The sequence below is a fragment of the Dendrobates tinctorius genome, unplaced genomic scaffold (assembly GCF_039654945.1).
Source record: "Dendrobates tinctorius isolate UK_male_01 unplaced genomic scaffold, ASM3965494v1 ptg000126l, whole genome shotgun sequence".
Taxonomy (NCBI): Eukaryota; Metazoa; Chordata; class Amphibia; order Anura; family Dendrobatidae; genus Dendrobates; species Dendrobates tinctorius.
In genome coordinates this window covers 20,628,249-20,641,492 of record NW_027361794.1, presented here as the reverse complement: position 1 = coordinate 20,641,492, position 13,244 = coordinate 20,628,249, and the positions used below count along the sequence as shown (strand labels likewise).

Below are 13,244 nucleotides of genomic sequence, written 5' to 3'. Positions count from 1 at the left end.
TCCCTGACTAGTCTCAAGTCTCTGCCTTGACCCGGCTCTGGGCTTCGGCCTACGCTCCGCTGCTAGTTCTATGTCTGTCCCGGACTAGTCTCAAGGCTCTGCCTTGACCCGTCTCTGTTCTACGCTCCGCTGCTAGTTCCGCTCTCTGTCCTGAACCCTGACCCTGGCGTGCCCTCTGCACGCGCAGGACCTTGTCTTGAACTCTGTGTCTTGCCTCCGTTTTTCGTGCGCCCTTGCACCTCTCGTACCAGGCTTTGCCGTGCTGTCTCGCACGCGTCTCTGTCCTGTACCTTTGCCTAGCCCTGCCTTGTGGCTGCGTGCCCTCATGCACGTGCCTGGTCACCCCGTGCCCACCCGTTGTGCCTCAGCCATGCCGCCTCTAGTCGTGCCCGCCTGTGTGCCTCTGCTGTGCTCGCTGTCCAGTGCTATTGTGGTTTCCGCCTGTCTGTGCCTCAGTCGTGCCGCTTCTAGCCGTGCCCGCCTGCCTGGGCCTCCAGCCGGTACCGCCTGCTGGTGCCCCAGTCGTGGTTTCCGTGCTCCCTTGCTCTCACGCTGTTTCTCGCACTGTGCGTTTTCGTGCTACTCTTGCACAAGTCTTTTGCTATCCTTGCTCTGTCCTCTACCTAGTCTCTCTGTCATGTGCTGAGTTCTATGACCTGTCTTGTATCCTTGTCTTGCTAATACCTTGCTCTGTGCTTTGCTCTTTGCCTTGAACCCTCACCTTGGCGTGCCCCTCTGTACGCACAGGACACCAGTCCTGACCTTCAAAGCCCAACGTGTTCTCTAGCACGTGTGGGACCCGCTGCTAACCTTGTACCCTGGCGTGCCCCCTAGCACGGCCAGGACCATTCTTTGTACCGTGCCCCTGGTGTGCCCTAGCATGCGCAGGACCTTGAATCTTGAATCCTGGCGGCTTCCTTAGCGCGTCGAGAACCTTGGACCTTGAACCCTGGCATGTCCCTACACACGCACCCTGTCTTGTGCTTTGAACCCTGGCGTGTCCCCTACACACACACCCTGCCTTGAACTTTGCCTTGAACCCTGGCGTGACTCCTATACACGCACCATGCCTAGTGTGTTGAACCCTGCCTTGCACCTTGCCTTGGACCCTGGCATGTCCCTAACACGCACCATGTCTTGAACACTGTTGTGCCTCCTTGCCTGAACCCTGGTTTGCTTACCGGATGCCCGGATCCTGCCGATCGCCATCAGAGCTCCAGAACCTGATGACCTTGTTGATCGTTGCCTGCTGTCCGGAGTCCGACCTCATTGTGCCTTTGCCTGTACCCAGGCGTGCCATCTAGCACGTATCATGCCATGGACCTTGGCGTGCCCCCGCACGCACCTTGCTGTGTTTTCCCTGTGTTTTCACGTCCTGTACCTGATGTTACCCTGAAGTTTTCCTTAATGAAGATATCTTGAACTTACATCTTGTCTTGTTTCCTGCACGTCCCTGGTTGTCAGACATTTACATTGTGTCTTCCTTGAGCCGGCCGTCTGGTTCCAGCAGTCGTGGTGGCTCACCCCCTTGGTCTTGCTCCTGACACTCCCTGTATAGGGGGTGGTTCCTCACAAGGTCAGCTCGCCCTCGGTGGGTGGGTGCCACGACCCAGAGGGTCCACTCTAAAGAAAAGTTGACACAGCTAAAGCTGACTCCTCACAATCATCATCTAAATAAATTCCCAAAGGTGTATAATTTCCAAAATGGGGTCACTTGAGGGGGGATTCTTCTTTTATAGCACTTAGGGGCTCTTTATGGGGAATCCACAAACTAGTCTAGAAAAATCTGCGCTCCAGGAGGCAAATGGCACTCTATTCCCACAGTCACTCCGTATGGCAAAGTAGTACTGTACATCCACATATCGGGTGTTTCTACATTGTGCAGAAATTGTGGGACAAATTCTGGTGCCATTTTTACCCAATTCTTGGAGGTAAAAATATAAATTATTTTTTCTTCACTGACCAGTTGTATAAATGTCTGTGATACACCTGTGGTGTCAATATAATCACTGCACCCCTAGATGAATTGTAATATGGCGCTACTTCCCCTCTCAGCTTTGCACTGTGCCTTCAAAAGTAGTTTTCAACAATGAAGTCAGGGGAAATTGCACAACAAACTTTGGGGTCCATTTTCTCCTTTTACCCTTGTGAAAATACAAAATCTGTAGCTAAAATAGATTTTTGTGGGAAAAATGTGATTTTTTTTTTTTTCACGGTTTAACATTATAAATTTCTGTGAAGCACCTGAGGGTTCAAGGTGCTCAATATACATCTAGATAAGGTCCCAAAGGGGTCTAGTTTCCAAAATGGTGTCATTTGTGGGGCGTTTCCACTGTTTAGGCACATCAGGGGCTCTTCAAACGCAACATGGTGTCTGCTAATTATTCCATCAAATATTGCATTCAAAAGTGAAATGGCGCTCCCTTCCTTCTAAGCCCTACTGTGCGCCCAAACAGTGGTTTTCTTCCATATTTTGGGTATCTGCACACTAAGGAGGAGTTACACAACAAATTGCATTGAGCAGTTTCTCCTGTTACCCTTAAGAAAATGCAATATTTTGTGCTATAAAAAATATTTGTGGGGAAAATTTTATTTTTTTAATTTTAAGGCTCAACTACCGTATATAAACTTCTGTAAAGCACGAGGGTTCAATGTGCTCACCACACATCTAGATCAGTTCCCTGAGGGGTCTAGTTTCCAAAATGGTGTCACTTGTGAGGGATTTTCACTGCTTATGCACATCAGGGGCTCTGCAAATGCGACATGCTCAGGAAGGATATATTGGAACTAGAGTGAGTACAAAGGAGGGCAACAAAATTAATAAAGTTGATGGGGTAACAATGGCTTAACAATATAAACTTCTGTAAAGCACCTGAGGGCTCAAGGTGTTCAATACACATCAAGATAATTTCCCTATGGGGTTTAGTTTCCAAAATGGTGTTATTTGTGTGGTGTTCCACTGTATAGGCACCTCAGGGGCTCTCCAAATGCGACATGGAATCCGCAAATTTTACATTCATTAAGTCAAATAGTGCTCCTTCCCTTCCAAACCCTGCCATGCGCCCAAACAGTAAATTTCCCCCACATATTGGGTATCTGAGCACTCAGGAGAAATTGCACAACAAATTATATGGAGCAATTTCTCCTGTTACTAGAGATGGGCGAATATTTCAATGTTTGGTTCAGCTCACGATTGCCAAATTTGCAATATTTGCCGAATTAATGGCCGAATATAGCCGAACATACAGAGCACAAAAGCCGGTGTTTCCCATGCTGTGTGACAGTATGGGAAACACCGGCATAGCACTGCTGATCGGCGGAAAAATCATCCCCGCCGGTCAGAGAGCCTCGGTTCTCAACGCTGTCAGAAGACAGCGTGAGTGCTCAGCTGTGATCGGAGGTATAAAGTTTACCTCCGGTCACAGGTGTCAGCTGATAGGACTACAGCTCCCATCAACTCACACCTACTGCCGCTAATAATAGTGAGAGCAGGAGTGGCAGATGGGAGTATTCCATCAGCCTCTCCTGCGCTATAAATGAATAACTAAAAAAAAAAACTGCATGGGTTCCCCCTGTATTTTTGATAACCAGCCAGGCAAAACTCACAGCTGGAGACTGCAACCCTCAGCTGTCAGCTTCAGCAAGGTTGGTTATCAAGAATAGAGGGGTGTGCATGCTGTATTTTTAATTATTTAAATAATTTTAAAAATACAGCGTGGGGTCCCCCCACTTTTGACAACCAGCCTGGGTGCTGGTATTCTCAGGCTGGTAAGGAGCAATGGATATTACCCCCCCCCCCCCCGAGCCTAAAAATAGCACCCAGCAGCTGCCCAGAAAAGGCACATCTATTAGATGCGCCAATTTTGGCGCTTTGCCGCCCGCCTCTTCCCACTTGCCCTGTAGCTGTGGCAAGTGGGGTTCATATTTGTGGGATTGATGTCACCTTTGTATTGTCATCAAGCCCCGAGCTTAGTAATGGAGAGGAGTCAATAAGACGCCCCCATTAATAACCCCATAGTCACATTGTATAAAAACACAGACACCCAGAAAAAAAGTCCTTTAATTGAAAGAAAGGCACAGACTCCTTTAATATTGTTCATTAAACCATACTTATGACCTCACCTCTTCCCCCGATGTGTCATCTGTGAATCCAATCTACCCAAAGAGTTTCCATTATAAGTTTATGCTTAAAACATACGACACTGCCCTTCACCTCTCCAAACAAACCTATTTCAACACCCTCATCACCTCACTATCCAATAACCCTAAATGTCTCTTTGACATTTTTCATTCCCTACTCAACCCAAGAGTGCAGGCCCTAACCACAGTTCTCTGCGCTGACAATCTGGCCAATTATTTCAAAGAAAAAAAATTGACCATATCCGACAGGAAAATATCTCCCAATCTCCTCATACCATGTAATCAGGTTCCTTGCATCTTCTCGCCCTACCACTTGCATCAGTGACCCCATTCTGTCACATCTCTTCCAGTCTCTTTCCCCTTCTGTCACCACTCACCTAACAAAAATATTCAACCTCTCACTCTCTTCTGGTATCTTTCCCTCATTTAAGCATGCCAACATACATCCATTACTTAAAAAGCCATCCCTCAACCAAAACTGTGCTGCTAACAATAGACCTGTCTTTAACCTCCCCTTCATCTCTAAACTCCTGGAACGCCTGGTCCACTCCAGTCTTATCCGCTATCTCTCAGATAACTCTCTTCTCGAATCTCTACAATCCGGTTTCTGCTCTTTAAACTCTACTGAAACTGCCCACACTAAAGTCTGTAATGATCTACTAACAGCAAAATCTAATGGTCTAATGGTCACTACTCCATGCTAATTCTTTTGGATCTCTCTGCAACATTCGACACTGTGGATCATCAGCTCCTCCTCACTATGCTCCGCTCTATCGGACTCAAGGACACCGTTCTCTACTGGTTCTCTTCCTATCCCTCTGACCGCTCCTTCACTGTATCTTTTGCTGGCTCCTCCTTCTCTCAGCTTCCCCTTACGGTTGAGGTTCCTCAAGGATTGGCTCTAGGCCCCCTCCTCTTCTCTCTGTATACTGCTCCTATTGGACAAACAATCAGTAGATTTGGTTTCCAGTACCATCTCTATGCTGAGGACACCCAGTTATACACTTCTTCCCCTGATATCACGCCTGCCTTTTTAGAAAATACCTGTGGTTATCTTACCGCTGTCTCCAACATCATGTCCTCCCTCTATCTGAAACTGAACCTGTCAAAAAGTGAACTCCTTGTGTTTCCTCCCTCTACTAACCTACCTATGCCCGACATTGCCATTTCCATATGTGGTTCCACTATTACTCCCCAGCAACATGCCCGCTGTCTTGGGGTCATACTTGATTCCGAGCTTTCATTCACCCCCACATCCAATCACTGGCTCGATCTTATCTGCGCCTCAAAAACATTTCTAGAATTCGACCCTTTCTTACTTTCAACTCTGCAAAAACTCTTACTGTTTCTCTTACTCATTCTCGTCTGGACTATTGTAGCTCTCTACTAATCGGTCTCCCTCTTACCAAACTCTCCCCTCTCCAATCTGTCTTGAATGCTGCAGCCAGGATCATATTCCTCACCAATCGTTACTCCGATGCCTGTACCTTGTGCCAGTCATTACAATGGTTACCCATCCACTCCAAAATCCAGTACAAACTTATCACCCTCACCCACAAAGCACTCCATGGCTCAGCATCACCCTACATCTCTTCCCTCGTCTCAGTCTACCACCCTACCTGTGCCGTCCATTCTGTTAATCACCTGAGGTTATCAACCTTAATAAGAACCTCCCACACTCGTCTCCAAGACTTTTCACGTACTGCACCAATTCTTTGGAATGCACTACCCAGGTTAATGCGATTAATCCCCAGTCCCCACAGTTTTAAGCGTGCCCTAAAAATGTATTTGTTCAGACTGGCCTACAGTCTCAACGCATTAACCTAACTATCCCCGTGCTGCCCATTCAAATTTTTTACTATAACTAGGTTCCTGGTATCATGTTCTCACATGCTTTATGCATTTAATATCCCTCTGTGTCTGTATTGTTACATACTTTGGCTGATAACTAGTTTATGCAGCATTACATGAACACCCGATTCTTACACTATGGCTGGTTTGAACAACGAATGCAATTGTTACTATCCACCTTTCATGTCTCACCGTCTTCCTCATACATTGTAAGCTTGCGAGCAGGGCCCTCATTCCTCTTGGTATCTGTTTTGATCTAGGTGTTTATTGTTATGCTGTAATGTCTATTGTCTGTACAAGTACCCTCTAAAGTGTAAAGTGCTGCGGAATATGTTGGTGCTATAGAAATAAAATTATTATTATAATTATCATAGAGATGTGCCTTTTCTGGGGTGGCTGAACGCTGAGGGAGGGGACAGTATCCATGGCCCCTTCCTAGACTATCAATGTCAGCCAGCAGCTGTCTGCATAGCCATTGCTGGTTATTAATTATAGGGGGACCCTACATAATGTTTTTTAGGGGCCCCCATTTTAATAGCCAGTAAAGGCTACAGTGGGTACGGAAAGTATTCAGACCACCTTAAATTTTTCACTCTTTGTTTCACTGCAGCCATTTGGTAAATTCAAAAATTTTTTCTCATTAATGTACACACTGCACCCCATCTTCACTTAAAAAATACAGAAATGTAGAAATTTTTGCAAATTTATTAAAATAGAAACTGAAATATCACATGGTCATAAGTGTTCAGACCCTTTGCTCAGTATTGAGTAGAAGCACCCTTTTGAGCTAGTACATGAGTCTTCTTGGGAATGATGCAACAAGTTTTTCACACCTGGATTTGAGGATCCTCTGCCATTCTTCCTTGCAGATCCTCTCCAGTTCCATCAGGTTGGATGGGGTATGTTGGTGGACATCCATTTTCAGGTCTCTCCAGTCATGCTCAATTGGGTTTAGGTCAGGACTCTGTCTGGGCCAGTCAAGAATGGTCACAGAGTTGATCTGAAGCCACTCCTTTGTTATATTAGCTGTGTACTTAGGGTCATTTGTCTTGATGGAAGTCTGAGGTCCAGAGCACTCTGGAAGAGGTTTTCATCCAGGATATCTCTGTACTTGGCCGCATTCATGATTCCTTCAATTGCAACCAGTTGTCCTGTCTCTGCAGCTGAAAAATACCCCCAGAGCATGTTTCATTGTTGGGATTGTATTGGGCAGGTGATGAGCAGTGCCTGCTTTTCTCCACACATACCGCTTTGAATTATCACCAAAAAGGTCTATCTTCATCTCATCAGACCAGAGAATCTTATTTCTCATGGTCTGGGTGTCCTTCATATGTTTTTTAGCAAAGTCCATGCGGGTTTTCATATGTCTTGCACTGAGGAGAGGCTACCGTCGGGCCACTTTGCCATAAAGGCCCGACAGGTGGGGGGCTGCAGTGATAGTTGACTTTGTGGAACTTTCTCCCATCTCCCTACTGCATCTGTGGAGCTCAGCCACAGTGATCTTGGGGTTCTTCTTTACCTCTCTCACCAAAGGCTCTTCTCCCACAATTGCTCAGTTTGGTTGGACGACCAAGTCTAGGAAGATAGGAAGACTTCTGGTGGTCCCAAACTTCTTCCATTTAAGGATTATGGAGGCCACTGTGCTCGTAGGAACCTTGAGTATTGCAGAAATTCTTTTGTAACCTTGGCCAGATCTGTGCCTTGCCACAATTCTGTCTCTGAGCTCCTTGGCCAGTTCCTTTGACCTCATGATTCTCATTTGGTCTGACATGCACTGTGCGCTGTGAGGTCTTATATAGACAGGCGTGTGCCTTTACAAATCAAGTCATATCCAATTAATTAAACACAGCTGGACTCCAATGAAGGAGTAGAATCATCTTAAGGAGGATCACAAGGAAATGGATAGCATGTGACTTAAATATGATTGTCTGAGCAAAGGGTCTGTTTTGTTTTATTTTTAAAGAATCAACAGACAGAAATAAAAAAAATAGCTTAAAAACTCAGGCAATTCAACTAGCAATAAGCAACATACGGTACAACTTGTAATCAAAAATATAGTAGGATATAGAGAATTGACAGTTACTTAGACATAGCATCAACAAAGCCTTAATGAGAGATTCACGTTTCTAATTGAATACTCGTTGAAAGAACATTATATCTTTTACTCCAGATTTTAGCAAATTCAGATTAATTGAAAATATTAGTGTGAAAAATTGGACCAATCTAAGCGGCTATAAAGTTTATAATCGAAAGGGGTGGGACGAGGGAATAAAGGAAGGAAGAATAGAGGGGTATATAGGGGAAGGGGGGGTATAGATGCTATAAGGGGGGGTATAGATGCTATGCTAGTGCTGAGAAAACTTTTATCTATGAGAGAAGTCTCCGGTAGCTAAGGATATAAATTTAGTTGAATTCCTATAAGATGTCCAAGGACCCCAGACTTGCCAAAAGAGGTGAAGGTTTTGTGTTGTGAGAGTTGCAAGCTCTTCAGTACAGTATAGTTGATCAATTTTAAGAATCAGTTTCTTTTTACTTGGGATATTAGCCATAATGGAGGTATAAGAAGTTTGCCCACTGCTAGGATGAAGGAAGTTTTGACCACTATCTCTTTCGCATCTTCAACATATATCTGAGGTAGAAGAGAAACTAGGTCTGAGCTGAAAAAGTAAACTAATGTGTATGCAAAATGTAAATGCATATAAACACATGACCTTTACACAGAGAAAACCAAAAGCAAAAAAACAAATATCCTAAAATAAAAAAATAAATTGCAAAAATTGCATGAAGGTAGTAATAATAATAAGGGCATTTAGTAAACATAATTTTGATCAAAGGAATGTACAAGCCATCCCGCCACGTCACGGCAACCCTTGTGGGACAGTCCTAAGTCTAGTATTTAAAACCTTTCCACTTGTCAAGTGATGTAAATGTGAGCAAGGACTGAGGGACTGAACCACCTGTAAAAGCTTAGGCCAGACAGGATGGATTTTCCAACTCAGAAACAGGGCGGTCACACCCTTATATGCACTGAATGCACATTGAACTAAATGAGAAACTGGGCAGAAAAAGTAAATTAATGTGCATGCAAAATGTAATTGCATATGAACACATGACCTTTACACAAGGACTGTCCCACAAGGGTTGCCTTGACGTGGCGGGATGGCTTGTACATTCTTTTGATCAAAATTATGTTTACTAAATACCCTTATTATTATTATTACTACCTTCATGCAATTTTTGCAATTTATTTTTTATTTTAGGATATTTGTTTTTTGTTTTTGGTTTTCTCTATATATCTGAGGTAGTAGGAAACCATTTGTGTGTTTGGAGAGGTGTGGTGTACCACTGAGTATTTATTTAACACATTGTGAGGGACCATGTGAGAATTTGTATACAGTATATGTTGAATTTGGGATTCAGTAAAAGGGTGGCCTAAGTCCTTTTCCCCTTTCAGCAAGTACGCCCTTTTTGAAGAGGCGTCTCTTGAAAGCAGTGTATTCTACATGGTAGAGATCACCATTTTTGGGGTTTTAACCTGTGAGCTTAAAGCTTCATAAGTGGTGAGCGGTCTTGCAAAGTCTCCCTTGGACATGAGTTGGCGGATTGACCTCTTTAAAGACTCGTAGTTAATGAAGGTGCAGTTGGACATTGTAGGGAAATCCTTTAACTCTTGGAAAGATATGAAAGTGCCTTCATTATATAAATGGCCTATTAGTTGTGATGAAGCAGTGGTCACAGATTTCTCCGAATTAGGTGCTGTAATATCTGATATTCGGGATAATGGAGAGGGGTTGGAGAAAGGTAAGGTGCTACAGATTTCCAGCAATTAACCGCTATGCGAGTAAGGAGATTATGGAGCACAATCTTATATGCCGGAGTAGGGGCAAGATTAATGGAACGCAACTGTATGGGAGACATATGCTCTTCTATGGAGAGCCAAGGTTTGTCCTTTGGTTTCTTGACCTGTTCAACAGTTCTTGAGATTACGGCTGCCTGATAGTAATTATTAATTTTAGGAGCTCCCATGCCTCCCTGCCTCTTGGGGAGTGAGAGTGTATGAGTTGAGCCTTGGGCGGTGCTTGTTCCAGATATAGTTAAAGAAGGAGGAGTTAATTTGAGTTAAGAAAGATGAATACATTGATGAGTTTGGGCAGGAGAATACTTTCAATTAGGTTTTTCCTACCCATCCAGGAAAGATATGGGGCCCTCCATTTTTTAGTTTGATCTACGACTAAAGAGAGGAGTGGTTAATAGTTTAGGTTGAGTAAGTCCTTATGTGATGGGCTATTCATAATGCCTAGATATGTTATATATTTGCTTGGCTACTGAAAAAGAAACTGAGATTTATGGCGATCTAAGGTAAAGGCAGGTATGTTTATTCCTAAGGCCTCAGATTTGGACAAATTTATTTTGAAATTGGACATCGAGCCATATTTCTCCAAGATTTGCATAAGGGCCAGAATATACTTATGAGGATGTATCATTGTAACCAGTAGGTCATCAGCGAAGGCCATAGTTTTATGGTGCATGTTTTGTATATTTACGCCTATTATTTCCTTACATTCATTAATGTACTTAATTAGGGGCTCCATCACCATTATGAATAACAATGGCTAAAGAGGGCAGCCTGCCTTGTGCCATTACGTATAACAAAAGGCTCAGTTAAAGCATTATTGAGGTTAATTCTAGCCGAGGGATGGGAATACATCTGGAATATGGCTGCTGTCACTAGGGGAGGGAAATTAAAACAGTTAAGGGTTTCTTGCAGAAAAGTCCAGTCCACCCTTTCAAATGCTTTCTCTGCATCGGTGCCTAGGAGCAACAATGGGCGTTTATAGTGGATGGAATATTGTATCAAGTGTAGGATTCACTAGGCATTCTCCTTACTCTCTCTTCCCTTAATGAAGCCGGTCTAATCGGGTGATATCAATTTGGGTAAAAGTTCCACAATGCGTTTTGCAAGAATATTCTGGATTCTTGCCTTCCTTATGTATAAGAGAGATGTGGGCTTCCAAAGATTGAGGAGGGAAAGGATTTCCCTGGAGAACCTCATTACACATTTTAAGAAAATGTGGTTAAAGAATCTCAGAAAAAGACTTTTAATATACAATGGGGAGGCTGTCAGGCCCGGGAGCTTTTCCCTTAGAGTTATTTGCGAGGGTGGAATGGACCTCGTTCAGGGTGAACGGTTTAGAAAGTGTGATGGACACCGTATCAGACTCACCACCAGAGACTGTATATGTGTCCAAAGACGTGCTGGGGAAACCCGAGGACTCCTGCAGTGGAATGTGAACATGGCTGAAAATGTGCTGCAGAAGGAACAGGACCTGCAACACGTGACCACTGAGGGAGTGACTGGGGGCGGTGCTAGGTCCCAAACTCCTAGCAGTGATAGAGGGACCCAGCAGAGCTGGGAGAATCGTCAAACCAGAGGGCAGCCCAGTAACAAGCGGGTAAAACAAATAGAGTGGTAAGAAGCAAGCCGGGAGTCAGAAGCCAGAGAGAGCAATGCAGTACCAGGGGAACAGGCGGATGGGAAGTCAGGGACGTAGCCGGGGTAGAACCAAGAGTAACACAGAGAGTACAGAATCAGCAGACGAATATCAAATGGGAAACAGACCGGGTCATACACAGAGCAATCGTACAGAAGCAGGCAATATACACAGGTATTCAAGGGTCAGCTACTCAGCCAGGAACGGACGTATCACTGACAAGGAGCATAGCACCAGTACAGTTACTTATAGCCCTCCCCAAACCAAAGAGAGGCCACATAGGATTAACCCTAGAAGGACCGTAACAGAAATTCCAGGCAGACCATGACAGAAAGATTCTTATGATGTTCTACTGAGAGTTGAGGTAGTTTAAGTCTAGCCAGAAATGATTGTATTTCTAGGCGTTTCTTTTTTTTATCTGGTCCCGACTCATTTGGATGTAGATCATAAACGCTTGTGTAGTATTTTAAGAATTCTGACGAGATCAGGTTAGGGTCTGTTGTGCTTTGACCATTGGCGGTCTTTAATGAATGAATGTAAATTTTGGCTTGTCTTGTTTTATTGAGTGACATCATAAGTCGGGAGGCCTTGTCTCCCTGAACAAACGTGATTTTTCCAACTAAGGAACAGTTTAGCAGTTTAGAATTTGTTCATACCTATTTGGGAATGAGCAGTATTAGATCTGGAGGTTGCCCCTGAGGCTTTGTTGCCAAGTTTGACCACTATAAGGCGTTCAAGTTCAACCTTGTAAAGTAGAAATCATGACACCAGGCATGCTACCCAATTCGTGGGGTGAGGAAGAAAGATTTTTACATTTAGGTATACAGTCAAATACAACCTTTTGTTTTACTTTGGGAGTGGTTGTTGACTGGAGATCCCTGAGAGGCCACTAGATGTCTCTCTTGACACAATAATAAAGTCCAAACCAGGGAATTGTGTGAATGAACTTTTCCCTTTTCCTTTCTGATTTTGGCCTTTATATGAAAGTCTCCAGTCTTAATGCACTTTTTATCTTGTGGGGCACTTATACCTAGCCTCCTTACTCCCCAGAACAAAACTTTCTCTCCCTCGGGGCACCCCCGCTCTGGATACACGGGATGCTAGTGGTGTTTCCTCTGTCTCCATCAAGAAGCTGATCCTACAGATTTCCCAGATGTCGCAGGGGTCGAAGCATTTCAGTGCGAAATGCACGTCGGATGTGGTGGGTTCCCCAGGAGTGTTCTTTTAGGTAACTATGCCTTTTTATATGTATGTATTGTATATTACTATGAGTGATATATACTCTTTTGCTCTCAGGCGCTAGTATGTGATCTCTTCACGTGCTATTTTTTCATCTGTTGTTTGCAACTAGGGGCACATTTTCATACATGTACTTTTGCATACTTTACTTCAGCAACTTGTGCAATTATTCTTATAATGTGCTTTGTGGTGTAAATAACAGGTGAAATTCGTATTTACATGATTTTTTGTATATACCACTTTTATTGTTAATGCTTTCTTACATGTGCATAGTTACATAGAACCAATTTTTGCTTGATATATATATATATGTATTGTGGTGCAGTGACCACGGTGTCCGCTAGGGAAGCGCTGTGTGAGTGTCCCAGGATGGGCATACAGGCATATCCATTGTGGAAATGGGTATAGGATGGTAAATGACCGTTATGTATCCCAAGGTGGGTGGACTTGGGATGAAGGCTTGATCATGTGTTGATCAGCAGAGGTACTGCTGAGGTTTTGTTACAAAGTGTCAGGGAAGCC

The 13,244-nt window shown here is 44.0% G+C and overlaps 1 protein-coding gene across 1 annotated transcript in view; it reads left to right on the top strand.

Annotated features, from left to right (window-relative positions):
• LOC141047167 (uncharacterized) overlaps positions 1 to 13,244 on the top strand; it is a 549,720-nt gene that overhangs the window by 509,134 nt on the left and 27,342 nt on the right. Inside the window, exon 8 of the mRNA XM_073542124.1 lies at positions 9,446 to 9,497. Within this exon, the coding sequence (XP_073398225.1) occupies positions 9,446 to 9,497 (52 nt within the window). The remainder of the gene's footprint in view (positions 1 to 9,445; positions 9,498 to 13,244) is intronic.